The 14,159-nt window shown below is 40.3% G+C and overlaps 2 protein-coding genes across 3 annotated transcripts in view; one reads left to right on the top strand and one right to left on the bottom strand.

Moving 5' to 3' along the window:
- Window positions 1-2,566, top strand: part of LOC134755352 (synaptic vesicle glycoprotein 2B-like) — a 32,230-nt gene extending 29,664 nt beyond the window's left edge. Inside the window, exons 9-10 of one of the 2 annotated variants that reach the window (XM_063691882.1) lie at window positions 615-742; window positions 2,219-2,566. In XM_063691882.1, the coding sequence (XP_063547952.1) occupies window positions 615-742; window positions 2,219-2,274 (184 nt within the window). In that variant the 3' untranslated portion in view covers window positions 2,275-2,566. The remainder of the gene's footprint in view (window positions 1-614; window positions 743-2,218) is intronic. The other variant, XM_063691883.1, reaches the window with a different exon arrangement.
- A 1,377-nt stretch (window positions 2,567-3,943) lies between these two features.
- The window catches only part of LOC134755367 (mothers against decapentaplegic homolog 6), a 39,820-nt gene continuing 29,604 nt past the window's right edge, over window positions 3,944-14,159 (bottom strand). Inside the window, exons 3-5 of the mRNA XM_063691911.1 lie at window positions 12,872-12,952; window positions 10,072-10,244; window positions 3,944-7,740 (exon numbers count right to left, since the gene is read on the bottom strand). Of these exons, the coding sequence (XP_063547981.1) occupies window positions 7,396-7,740; window positions 10,072-10,244; window positions 12,872-12,952 (599 nt within the window). The 3' untranslated portion in view covers window positions 3,944-7,395. The remainder of the gene's footprint in view (window positions 7,741-10,071; window positions 10,245-12,871; window positions 12,953-14,159) is intronic.

Here is a 14,159-nt window from a genome sequence, read left to right as displayed (position 1 = left end):
ATGGAGCAAGTGGCCCTAAGAGAGTGAACGTTGGGTTGAAAAAGTTTGAAGATTTCTACAGGGACGAGGTGCGATTTGGCAGGCTAGTCTGTAATATATAAGTACCTATAAAACTGTTCTGAAATACAAAGCGCAGCTAGAATTCTCTCCCTTGGTTGGGCTTAATTGAAAAAATAATTGAAGTAGTTTATTGAGTAGGTAATTAAATGTTATATTTCTAGATGAATGTGCTGTCTTTCCAAAAAAATGTCTACAAACATAATTGAAACAAACATGCGATAGGTATTTAAAAAACCGGACAAGTGTGAGTCGGACTCGCCCACCGAGGATTCCGTTCTTTTTAGTATTTGTTGTTGTAGCGGCAACAGAAGTACATCATCTGTGATAATTTCAACTGTCTAGCAATTACGGTTCATAAGATACAGCCTGGTGACAGACGGGCAGAGGAGTCTTAGTAATAGGGTCCCGTGTTTACCCTTTGGGTTCGGAAACCTAAAAAGAATTTTCGGTGATTCAACCCCTATGGTGACAATGAGGTTGGACATTTTTAACGTCGAGAGCAGCCTCCGCTCTTTCCACCCTGTAATTCCTATAAAAATATCATTATGTTACAGGGTGATGGCAATGGCGACATTCCTGATGATGGGACGCATGGGCACCATAACCGGGACGGTCACCTTCCCCGCACTCATCGACTTCGGCTGCCTTCCACCTTTCATCACCATCTGCACCGTCTTAGCTGGTAAATACTTCTTATGCCTTCTAGTAGTTACCAGCAACAGTTTGAAACCAGGTACGTCAGTTTGAAATCAGGCGCTGCACTGAACTGGACGCTAACCGCGACGAGCCAGACCACCTGTGGCCATAACCACAGAATAAGTAATAGTATTATTAGTATAGTATTATATAATCTGTGGTATTATCATACAGAACGGCCACGCACCGCCCCGCCCCGACTCGAATTACCTCGCCCCGCGACAGCAGATTGACGACCTTTAGCCGGCCGCTCAGTACTATTTTTAAGCAACTTACACTATAACGCATGATTCGTGTACAGACGTGCCGTTCACACATATAAACGCAAGTGATTTTTGATGTATAACGTGTCCGCCCTGTGCCATAACCAAATGGTACGGAACCCTTCGTGCGCGAATCCGACTCGCACTTGGCCGGTTTCTTATTAAAGAACCCCATACTGTAGTGTATCTGATGACAAATATGACAAATACATCTGATGTGACTTGATTTTGATTTGGAAAAATCCTTTAACACAAAAAATTATAATTTACCAAATCGGTTCGGTCTCGGGAGCTTGGACACACTAGCTAATTTTAGTTCTAATATTTCAACATGCCAACGTTATTAAGGGATTCCCCGTTATCAACGATTTTCATTAACAGTGACATCTAGTAAATCCTCTTAACACTAAGTTATCATATTTTGATCTTTACCTCACCAAACCTCACTATGATAGGGTACAATTTGTAGTACTTAGTTTGGCGCATTTCTGTTCAACGCAATTAACTACGTGCGTGCATACGACGGAACGAGCGAGTTCAAAGGATGCACGATAGATGGCGCTATTCTTAATTCTAGCACTAGGTTAATAAACTTTTTGGGAAGGATAAAAATATGCTTAATCATGTATTTCTTTATCACTTCCTGTAGCCTAAATAGCTTAACTCTTTTAACATCAAGAACCCTTATATTAAATAAATAAAATTAGCCATTATTTGCTCATGCCAAAGAAAATAGTAGATTGTGTCACAAGGGAGCAAAATTACATATTTACGGCGAGGGCGTACAATTGAATCCTAAATGAAACGAAGGATTCTATTATAGAATCCCGAGAGTAGCGAGGGATTCTATTATATAATCCTGAGCGTAGTGACGGATTCAAGTGTGTTACGCCCAAGATGGAAATAATTTTGATGTGACACATATTGCTTTTCACATCACCTATGAGGTAATTATAATGTTTAAAAATATTATTTAAGCTAAAAAAATAATGCGCAAAAACTGTAAAAATAGTGTCCTAGAACAGAAAAGTGTTACTTTGATCCCTCCTAGCAGGGAAGAAAAGTGCCACTTTGATCCCTCCTAGCAGGGACGAAAAAGCCGTTTTTCGAATTGGTGATGTGAAAAAGTAATTGTACTATACAGTTGTTACTTCTTCGGACTTTTATAACTTAACCGTACGTAACTTTGTTGTTTTCAGTTTGTGGCGTTGCTTGTTTCCTGCTACCGAATACAACGTTGAAGAAATTGGAATAAAATTTACCTGGATTAATCTAGCTTAAGCTTTGTTTTTGGAGTAAAACTTCTTTAGGCGCGACTAGAGGGTAACTCAGATTTTCTGACGGAAGTAACGCTCAGTAGTGACACACGCACAATAGGACACACGTCAAAGTGCCAACATAGCGATAAACGTCATCGTCAAATAAGTTTTACTTCAATCGCGCGTAAAGATTACACACACACTTTTTATATTACTGAAACTAAAAAGAGGTTCATTGGCTACCTTAATCATTTCGTTTTATACCAATTTTATGCTAAATTGAAGAAATTTAGGCCTACTGTCCACGGAAGCGTAGCTGAATAGACGCGTACTCGTCATTGTACGCTTGCTGTACGCTTGCTTGCAGCCTACATACAAAACCGCACAACTCTGTCGACGGAGCGGCAACGTCGCGTCAGCGACGCTGCATGCTAGCTTCACGCCGCTGGGCGTACTGCATGTCATACGCCGGGCTACATCGCAAGGAATAGCACGTTGAGTTTTTGTAAATAACGTCTTCATCGTTGGACGACATTCTCACGAATGAAAGGAAATGTAGGCTACGATACGCTTACGCTACGCTTCGTGGACAACGTCTGTACGCCGGGCTGCATGGCAGCTGCACTGCGTATTCATGCAGCGTCTATGCAGCTACGCGTCGTGGACAGTAGGCCTTAAGCGTTTTATTATCTGGGATATCAAAACAAAGCTTGGATATGAGATTTTTATATCTGGGGGCACGGCCGTGCCCCCGCCAAGACGAGACAAAGGGCAAAAGGCAGAGCATATCTTTTCTCGGCACGTTTCGCCGTATTTTCGATTTGTATATACTGCCAGGTACCTACTGCCTAAAATGTATAGGGACCGAGCGCGTTGGAGGGTCTGCCATCTTGTGGCCTGAATCGGAAACATAAACATGTACATTGCCAAAGCAAGTGCTACCATCTACCGTTCTCGTACGTTTTCTTGTGCATAGTAGGTTCTGCCATCTTGTGGGCTCCATCGGAAGCTAAACTTCACATTTACGCCTCGCGCCAAAAATCTGACATCTATGCTGCCCCCTTTAGTTCATGCACGCTCCTTATATGAAGTTTAGTGTTATGTGACTTGTCATTTATAGTAGTTTGTGTATCTACATACTCATACTCATATTTAGTCTAGGAATGTGATATTGTGAACTGTTATTAGTGTTAACTGTTGTTAGTGTACCTGTTATCTCTGTAGCCTTAATACATGCGCAACCCAACACACACTCACACACATACACACACACTTACACACACACACACACACACACACACACACACACACACACACACACACACACACAGAGACAAAGTTTTTCTTTCATTTTCTTTCTTTAAATTACTTAATTTCTTTAATTATTACTTCTATTAATGTCACCTAGTTTTTTACTTAACCTTTGGTTGTTTAATGCGAACCCGGCTACCACGTGACAGGCATTGCCTAGTGTGGGGCCACTGGATATTGTCGAATATTATTAAGGTTTTTTTCTTTTAAATAAATATATTCTTCTTCTTCTTTCTTCTTCTTAATATGTATGTATAGTATGCCTAAGAAAACTTCTTGTCATTCCTGTTTTATTCTATTCCATTGTTTGTGTCAACCGTCCAGGCTAGGGATAAAAAATAATTAAAAGTCCAGTTTAAAAATAATCTGTTCTTTTATTTTATTCCATTTTGATCTCAGGCGCTCACAACTTAGGTCTTAATCAGGGATAACAATTACTACCTATCTACATTATTTAGAATTTATATTATTTTTTATTATCAACATATTTTTAAGTAATGTATGTAAGTTGTGTAGAGTGCACTTTGTGCGTGGATTCCCAATCCGTATAAGCTAAGTGTGCAACTATCTGACATCGACAAAGTGTAACAACGCCACTATAAGCGTCATATTTTCATAGAATTAAGACATTTTATAAAAGCACTGCCACACTCTTGTCGCTTCCCAAATCGATGCAGACATCTTCAAAAATTGGATTTTAGGGGGCGAAATTCAATGACAGTTATAATAACTTATATTATCGATACTTTTACAATTTCAGTCAAAGGATTTAATTTCAGTATCAGTACCTTGTCACAGTGACTATCATTGTGAAACTCGCTAGTGACCTCATACTATCGCCACTTTGACAAGGTACGAAATGATACTGAAATTAGACTCCTTGACCGAACTAGTGATCCGTCCCAGCTTTGGAAGTGTTATTTTTGGTATTATTATTGAGTCAGTGATAATGTAGTTTATCACCTTTCAAATTACCGCCAGACTGTCATTTAATTTTGCCCCCCAAAATCCGATCTCTGCTCATTCACGGATTCTATACATTGATTAAAAATACGTGTATTTGTTAAGGCGTACATCAGTCTAATGCAATGACTAAACAGCACATATTTATTTTTTTAAAAACATTCGGTCCTACCTAATGCTTTGAATTCATCATTATGCTACAAAACATTTTGTGACCGCGTAAACAAGAGGCGAAGCACAATTTTAACAAGGTCAATATGGACAAGACCGTCTAGCTCTTTCGTCGCTTTTAACCATTGCATTTGAAGGGTACACGGAAAGAACATGAGAACTGAGTTTGGAAAATGAGATTTTAATCTCAAAATGTAGAGCCCTTAATGAACTATTAGTTACAACTTCTGTTACCGCTGCAATTATAAATATAACTCCTTTTTGTCTCACTTTAAAAACACCTATACACGAATATAATATGGTTAATTACCTACATCGTTCCTTTCAAACCGCGATAACTCAAAATGTTGTCAAAGTGACTAGACATGTTCTTTCCGTGTACCCTTCATTTGTACTTATATTCCACTTAGTCTCCGATGTCTGGTCGGTAGAGTAGAAGTGAATCTCTTATTTTCGGACTGTGTCAGCGACGTACGCATACAAATACGATGCCCTATGACGGTCTTCCCAGCAATAAATTATTTATCCGGTCTTCCCTATACTGACCACAATTTTCTATAGCGACTGAAATTTTAATGGCTATTATCAGTTAAATTTACCTATTACTGGCATCTTATTACCATTATAAATAATATTTTAACAAAACTATTGCATTTTATAGACCTATTAAACGGTTTTAAAAACAGTTTTTTTATGTAAAATTAAACTTGGACAGTTCGTGTGACGAAAATTTGATTTAAATATAGTATTGGTCAGTGGTCATTATTGTTTTAAGATTTTCTATTGGTCACTAATAAATGGAGCTATACGTGTATGTAGCCGCGATAGCTTATTGGTTCAGAGGGCCTAGCTAAGATGCCAATCGTTGGATCGTAGTAAACGAAACGGTAATGTCTATATCACATTTCCATATAAATGCGACAGAGAGACATAACCGTTTCCTTGCCACCGATTGGAGTCTTGGCTAGGCCGGAATGAAACAATGAATACATTGAGCAGTGCCTTAGTAATGTTACCTACACAGAATTCGCAACAAAGATAGTTATTAGCGGCACAGTTCAAGTCATTTCTTAATCTGTTAATCAGCAGTAGAAAGAAGTGTACAAATCGTTAGTCAAAAAATGAAAATTTCAAACAAGAATCCAGAAAAGTAAGTGTTAAAAAAACGTTTAAATTATACCAAAGGATTTAACCGACCGGCTACTTGTGATTTTGTATCTACGTAAAAAAACTACGCCCTACCGAATCGGCCAAAATGCAAGCAGGTATGCTCCTGCATAAAGAAAAAAATAGATATCGGTTTCATCTGGTTTGCACATGTACATGCCAAAAAATTAAACACAGAAATAGTAAATCGTGAAATCGGTAGTGACCGCAAGCGGTAACGGTAGTGACATTGAAAGCGAGTCACCCTGGCCGAGACGGCAGCCGCGGATAACGAAGCAAGACCTTTAAAGACTAGATAAACTTTATTGTCATCGACTCACTCGGTCCTAAAGCGTGTTATGTATATAATTTACCCTTAAATTCGAGCTTTTCCATTCAAACATTTGTATAACTATGTAAAGACTTAACTTTATAGGCCAGTGAAATTGACAGTAGTATCCTACGTAAATTTTGGATTTATTATAGGTACTTGAATACAACGCAAGGCACAATGTTTATTCTGTAGACATTACCTATCTATTTTTAAATCATTTTATTATAAAATTGGCAGATCTTCGTAGTTTAAGAGTAGTGTCACGTCGGTCGGTTGACAGGAATGTCAGCACTGTTTAGTGACATCGCCATGGTTCCCGGTGTAGCTCGGCACAAGGCCGCTTAAAAATGCTTACACAGCCTTCACATTAAACAAACTATTTCGCAATACATCAGTGTCAATTACTGTACAAAAAGAACTCTATACACTAACTCTTAAATAATTGTACAATCTAAGGTAAGGCATATTTTAAAATATAAATAGTTTAATTACATATTTATAGTACATAATTGTAAGTATTAATTTATTATTTACAGTCTCGCGTTGTCTTAAGTCGAGTGCTATACATAATACAATTTTTACAATTGTATATAGGTGACTATACATGGTGCATACAGCGTTGACAGTAAGGCCTCATAAATATCATGACTTTCAAAAGTGCTATGTATCACAGGACTTGCCACTACAAATATATCAGCTACAAAAATACCTCGCGTCGTGACGAATATGTGATCATTTAAAAATTACTCCTTAAAAACAGGAAAAAAAAAGTACATAAACATAACAATGTAACTGACATATCTGTAGATGTAAACATGTGATACAGAGCAATGCTCACAGAAAACGCAGTTACGGATAGGGGCAATAGTTCGCACTCCACAAAAAATTGGCTTCTCCAATTTCAGCGAGTTACTTCACGAAAAATGGCGTGACATGGTAATGACTGGATGTGACATGGTAATGACATGAAGTAATGCGGTAATGAGAATGGTGGCTCTCCTAACGTCCCGCGTCTCCCGTGAGAATACATTCACACAATAAATTCATTAAAATCACTGGTTATAAGGCCTCTCCACATAAAACCTATTTAAATTTTAACATCACATAAATAATTGGTTAAGTTCATAAACACCGCGTCCGTAAAAACGTTTATAAAAACACAATACCGTATAAAGTTTTATATGCACTAGGGTCAGCTGGGGGGGGCTAGGAGTACTTCGAGCCAGCAGGGGCAGGCGGTGACGTCACGGCGCGAGTACTTTGGGCCCCAGCCTTTGGCGAAGGAGATCCGGACGGAGCGGGGATCTACGGGGCCCACGTGCGGGAGGGAGACCGCGGGCGGCGGCGCCGCGGGGTCGAATACCCGGAGACAGTGGCCGGGCGGCACGCGCCACACCAGCAGGGCCCGGGCGGCGGCCGCGTCCAGCGCGGGGGAGCTGCAGAACACAGGCTGCTGGCTTCTGTTGTACAGCCACACGCCGTCTGACTCTAGGGAGAGAGTCACGCCCAGACCAATTTTGGATCGGATCTTCTTCACCTGGAACAAAATAAACTCGTTAGTTCTCGTAGAAAATTATTAATTAACATCTGTTTCTACAGAGCATGACCCTATACCTATTTTAAATGTGAAAGTAACTATTTTTGCCTGTCTGTCTGTTCCCTCTTCACGCCTAAACCGCTGGATCGCTGGCCCGGGGAAGGACATAGGACAGTTTTTATCAATCTTCATCATCATTTCACGTAGACGAAGTCGCGGGAAGAAGCTATTAAAACCCGACCAGAAATATATCATCATTGTCGAGAGGGCGCTGTTATTCTCTTGTATGTGGTGACAGTTCAGTTTAGTGTGAAAAATTTAGTTCCAATGAAATTCCGCCACATGGCGCGTGATCATATATCCCTGGTCAGTTCATCATAAAAATCTGTTTAACTGCTATGTAATATATGCTAAAATGACTAGGACCGTATTTAAAACATTTGGGGTCAAACTTGTATGAAAATGCATAATTTTGTTTTAATTTTTAGGGTTCTGTACCCAAAGGGTAAAAACGGGACCCTATTACTAAGACTCCGCTTCCGTCATTTATTATGTGATACTATATATTTATAAACAAAAAAAAACCGGCCAAGTGCGAGTCGGACTCGCGCACCGAGGGTTCCGTACTTTTTAGTATTTGTTGTTATAGCGGCAACAGAAATACATCATCTGTGAAAATTTCAACTCTCTAGCTATCACGGTTCAAGAGATACAGCCTGGTGACAGACAGACGGACAGACGGACAGCGGAGTCTTAGTAATAGGGTCCCGTTTTTACCCTTTGGGTACGGAACCCTAAAAAGAAGAAAAAACAATCTTAACTTAAATAGTAATTTCATAGCTTTCGAATTTCGATATTGTAAGGTAAGTTTTTAAAATGTTTCAAATAAATAAAAATAAAAATCGACAAAATTCGATCAAAATTGACACTAGGCGCGCATGATCTTTCCCGTTAATCCCGTTCTTTTTGCGAAATGTGACAGTAACAGCGTCAAACCGATGGAACGGCTTAAGGGAGTAAGTTTTAGGTCTCACGAGTTTAGTAAAATGTGTATGGATGAAGATAAGAATTCCAAATTAAAAATGACGCGGCGCAACAGTTTTATCTTTTTACGTGCATACATGATTGCGATATACGGAAGCGATAGTGGCCGAATGGATCTGACGTCAGACTTTCAATCCGGAGCTCGCGAGTTCGAATCCTGGATCACTAATGAGTTTTCATAACTTTGTACGGAATATCATTTGATATTTACCACTAGCTTTTCGATGAAGGAACGCATCGAGATTTGTGAGAAAATTGCATACATCCGCGACGAAATTCAAATGGGACGTGGGGACCATAGCCCAAGCCCTATCGCGCATTAGAGGAGGCCTGTGCCCAGCAATGGGACGTTTATAGGCTGAATTAGTACCAGTTGCACCATCCGCACTTGACAGACTGATCAACGTCACCCGGCGCGCCGCGGTGGTTCACTATGAAACTTTCCATACAATACAATTTAGCGAACTCTTTAACGATGACATAAACAGTTGGTGCAACCGACCCTTATTGTTGATAAATCATCATCCACACTATTTTATTGTACCATTGACGAATCGTAACCCTTATTTAAAAAGTCGTAGAGTTGACCGATGGTCAATTGGTCAGCTAATAGTTAAGTACATGCTTCAATTAAAAACACCAGAGGAAATCTGCCACCGGTTCAAACGGCCCGAACGATTACCCTTATGTGATAATTGACGACCATTTATTCCGTAAATGGTTACAAGTGCTTTAATTGCATAATACCTTCATGCTTAAGTTTATATTTTAAACTATTAGATAAAGCTGATTAAAGTTTCTTACAATGTGTGGATACATTTTAAAACCATGTACTTAAGCTTACTATTTTTTTTTTACACAGTATAATTCAAAATTGATCCTTTTGTCATAATATCAGAATCTTATACTGGAATCCCGGATAAACAGAATCCAAACTCTTGAAATATTAAAGGCACACCTATAAGCAACCGTTATTTCTATGGGCAACCCCACACTAGCGTCTTTTGGGCGTCAGCGTCTAGTCGGCGCTATGGAAAATGGCGTCGCTACGCAATTGCGACGCTAGTGGGCGGGCTCTAAAGCAACTTTATTGTTTGGTCCCAGTTGGTTAAGGGTACTGCTAATGAAGACCATGAAACCTGAACGATAAAACAATGCTGTTTTGTTGTTATTTAGACTGAGTCTTGCATTTGGTGAAGTGAACATAAAATTATGGCATTGTTTTTTCTTCTTTTGTTTTGTCTTTGTGTTTTTTTGGCGTGTTTTTTTCTGTTAAGGGTTGTTTACCTGATCAGCTTTTGTGGCGTCCTCCAACGCGTCGAGACAAAGCCCGGCGCGACCGGCGCCGGCGCCGCCGAACACGTCGACGCAGCGCACGCGCACGCCGAATTGCCGGCCTACGCGTCGAGCCAGCTCCCAATAGGCTAGCCGGCACCATTCCGTTTCCCATGTGCCTTTCTCTGGAATTAGGAAAAATAAAATAAGTTTCTAAATATTCACAGCCATGGCGCCTGCCAAATAATTAATGAACTATGAAGTGTATTGCCAAAATCTAAAGTAGTTGCCTGTTTCAAACATTTCGAGATCAGAGGGCCTTAGCGAAGATGACAATCGTACATCTACGAAATCGTTGACAGATGCTACATAAAGTTACGTGACAATTTCCATACATTATTTTAGTTTTGATGCACGTTGTCACTTTGGTGTCGACATTCCCTATGAGACAACCAATTTTGGCGATTTCACGATTGATCCCACGAATTATTGATCCCATAATAAATATGGGTCACCTACGAAATATAGCTAAACGTCAGAAAAACACCATGTATTTTAACTAACTTAGCGGTTTCACTCACGTGTTTTTAGTCACTCGCGCGACATGTTTCAGAGAGCCTATTAGGTCTCCATTTCCGCGCGAGTGACTAAAAACACGTGAGTGAAACCGCTAAGTTCGTTAAGTTAATATGTCTCACGATAGTTTAAATGCGGTTTCACTCACGTGTTTTTAGTCACTCGCGCGACATGTTTCGGAGAGCCTAGGTCTCCATTTCCGCGCGAGTGACTAAAAACACGTGAGTGAAACCGCTAAGTTCGTTAAGTTAATATGTCTCACGATAGTTTAAATTCGATCATGTATTTTTTTTAATGGTTAGAGCTGCTTTTTTAATGGTTGCTGTAATTCAACTGCACGCAAGTGCATAAACAGGTGAGTTCAAAGTTATTATTTATAACCCCGCAAGGAATCCGGGCTCGACGTGACAGCAGCTTTAATATTAGGGATTACATCACTCATTGTTGTCCGATCTCGGTTCCAGCAGAGCATGCCAAGGTAGAAAGTCCACGTTAACTGGCGTGTAACATATGGAAAGCGTTTTAACGCCAGCCAGTTTTGTTTTAGAGATTACCGCATCCTGGGTTTTAGTCAGACAGTGATTGGTCATAGCAAGAGGGCGAACATAAAACAGTCGAAATATTGTAACTTGACAGACTGACAGTATGATAACAGTCTTTATAGTAGGTATTAACATAAGCAAACCTGCGGGATATCGATTTATTAAATATTTGATCTGGGTAAAATTCTATGTACCAGAAAGTCATGATAATAGATAGATCTTTTTTAATACCACGTCGGTGGCAATCAAGCATACGGCCCGCCTGATGGTAAGCAGTTACCGTAGCCTATGGACGCCTGCAACACCAGAGATATTACACGCGCGTTGCCGACCCTACATATAAATACTTAAATACGTAGATAAAATCCTTAACTCAGGAATCTGTGATAAACACAAATAAATTCCCTTAGCAGGATTCGAACTCGGGACCTCCTGATTCGTAGGCAGGGTCCTAATAATTGCAGTACATTCTTCGATAAGGGTTTTTCATAAACGATCTACGCCCGCAGGAGACTCCAGACAACACAAAATCAAAATCCCACCTTTCCCAGTAGACATCGCAGTCCCACGCCGCCGGCGTGGTGGCGCCGGGGCGGCGGCGATCGATCGTCAAGGTTACACACGTGGTGCCACGGCCCTGGGCTTCTAGGCGAATCATGCTGGTGCAATTCGCTGTGTTTTGACGGCAAGTAATTTGCCGAAGAGACCTAGCGACATGTTTACATACATTATGATCATTAGCTTCCCAATTTAGTCCGCCAAATTCGATAAAATCCGGCCAGTGAAAGGGGAAACAAAATGTTTGGAGACCCTTGTTCTAGCTTCTCAACCTCTAGGCCCAACAAATAAAAAAAACTTCCATACCGTATCCATTTTTATAAGTAGACTTTTAATGACGGAAACGGAATGTAAAGAACGAAACATGTATCGTGGTGAGGCAGAGTATTGGTACGTATCAAGAGCAAATTCTAGTTCAAATTCCGCTTCTACTCTCCTCCGCGTATCTTCACCTAGTTACGAATATTATCAGGAACTAAGTTCGAGTGCGAGGCCGTTGCTCCGAGATTTAACTTTAAACCGTGTTTGTCCATACGTGACGTTATCTGCTTTATAAGGTTATAAATAAAGGGCTAGCCCTACTTACATAATAGATAAATTATGTTAAAATATATGAGTGCAGGTAGTGCAGGCGAGGTTCGGTCAATGTTTGTAATACTTTTGATATAACACGCCGCCGGTGGCAAACTTGCAAGCAGGCCGGTTGGTAAGATCACCATAGCCTAGAGATGCTTGCAAATGCAGTTACTACTAGGTACTATGCACGTTGCCGATTATTTAAAAATCTGTTCAATTTTTTGAAGAACTCGTTCAATACTCCCTTGGGGAAACCTCTTCAGGTTAGCCAAAGATCTCGCTTCGACCAGAAGTCAGCGCACTCGCCATCCCCTGAAGCGGTCCACGGCACCACAAAATAGTTGAAGTGTACGAAGTGGCGCGATTGAAGGTAGAACACACTTAGCGTGTTATACCAGTGTTCTGGTGTACATACTCCACCGCTTTAGCAGCCATGGCGGTGTGATGCAAGCGCGACACATCAAGCGCCTTACTCGGTACTCATTCGTATGAAGCCTCGACACTGAAAGGCTTAGTTTTGGTGATAAAATAGTAGGTAGATAGGATAGTATGGTGGTTACCTTCACCGTCAGTGGCGAGAGAGCCCGCAGTTAGCCGCTCATGGTCCGTCCTCCTCGCGTCTGCTGTGCTCTCTCCGTGGTCTGAAAACAAACAAACATACACTGTTAAAAGACGTCAAAATAACTTGCTTTTATCGCCGATTGTACTTTTCTTTCAACAGGAAACTAATACAGATTTATAGAGATATAGAGATTGTAACTGAGTTAAGATGGTTTGTACCAAACCTCTTATGTAATAAACAGTTTAAATTTTTAAATAATTTTTTTTAGACAAAGTGCGGGTAGTCCGAAAAACTCGCGCGCCTGTTGACGTTGGCTTTAGCCAGTCTTCTCCGAGACCACGGGGACTGCGTGTCCACGAAAATTTAAAACTGAATTCTACGCGATTAAGTCCCGTCGTTGTGAACAATAATGAGGCAACTAATGAGACAATTCTTACAAACCCAAACACAATTAGGTTGTGTCAACACAGAGTTCCTATATGACCTTCTGTATACATCATGCATTGATTGATTGATGGTGCATTGTCACCCAACTTACTTACTGTATTAATTTTTAACAAGCAGAAACGACTGCGATCGATGCTATTAAGCTTAGAATAAATTTAAAAGTGGAAAAATTACTGCCTTGGGTGAGACTTGAACTTACTTGAACTTGATCCAGAGGCCGTGAGTTCAAGTCTCACCCAAGGCAGTAATTTTTCCACTTTTAAATTTACTTACTGTATGTCAAGTTTTAGCTCAATCGAACTATGGGAAGTGTGTCTAATTTAACTTGCACGATTTAACCCGAACTTATACCTACATACAAAAAAAGCTTGTAAAGTTTATTGGGGTTACAGATGCGACGAAAAGTGACGTGATCAAAGTGATCATTTTTTTTCAGCTGGCATTTCAGCTGAAAAAAAATGGTAGCTGGCAGATCATATACAAATAGTTATAGACATGAAACCGAGCGACCAGGGGTAAGAGAAAGACAATTCATGTATTGACAGTTTCATGTATGGCAGCATAATCCTTTTTCTCTTTCACTCTTATAAATTTCGGTATTTCGCCATGGCTTCCTTGCTATGATGCCATAACCCGACCATGAAAAGATGCCCGGATGGCACTATTTTCTCTTTCTCTATCTAAGAGTGTCAGGCCCTTGGCTAAGATGGTCGGTTCTTTATCATTTGTCACCATGCCTGTCACGTTCTAACAAGTATGTAAGTGCGAAAGTGACGCATGAGCATGACATGACAGGTGATAAAAATGCGACCATAATACCGCTGCTGTACTCACACTCC

This window comes from Cydia strobilella, chromosome 2 (assembly GCF_947568885.1).
Source record: "Cydia strobilella chromosome 2, ilCydStro3.1, whole genome shotgun sequence".
NCBI classification, from domain to species: Eukaryota; Metazoa; Arthropoda; class Insecta; order Lepidoptera; family Tortricidae; genus Cydia; species Cydia strobilella.
The sequence above is the reverse complement of the archived record's forward strand: the minus strand, read 5'-3'. Positions and strand labels throughout refer to the sequence as shown.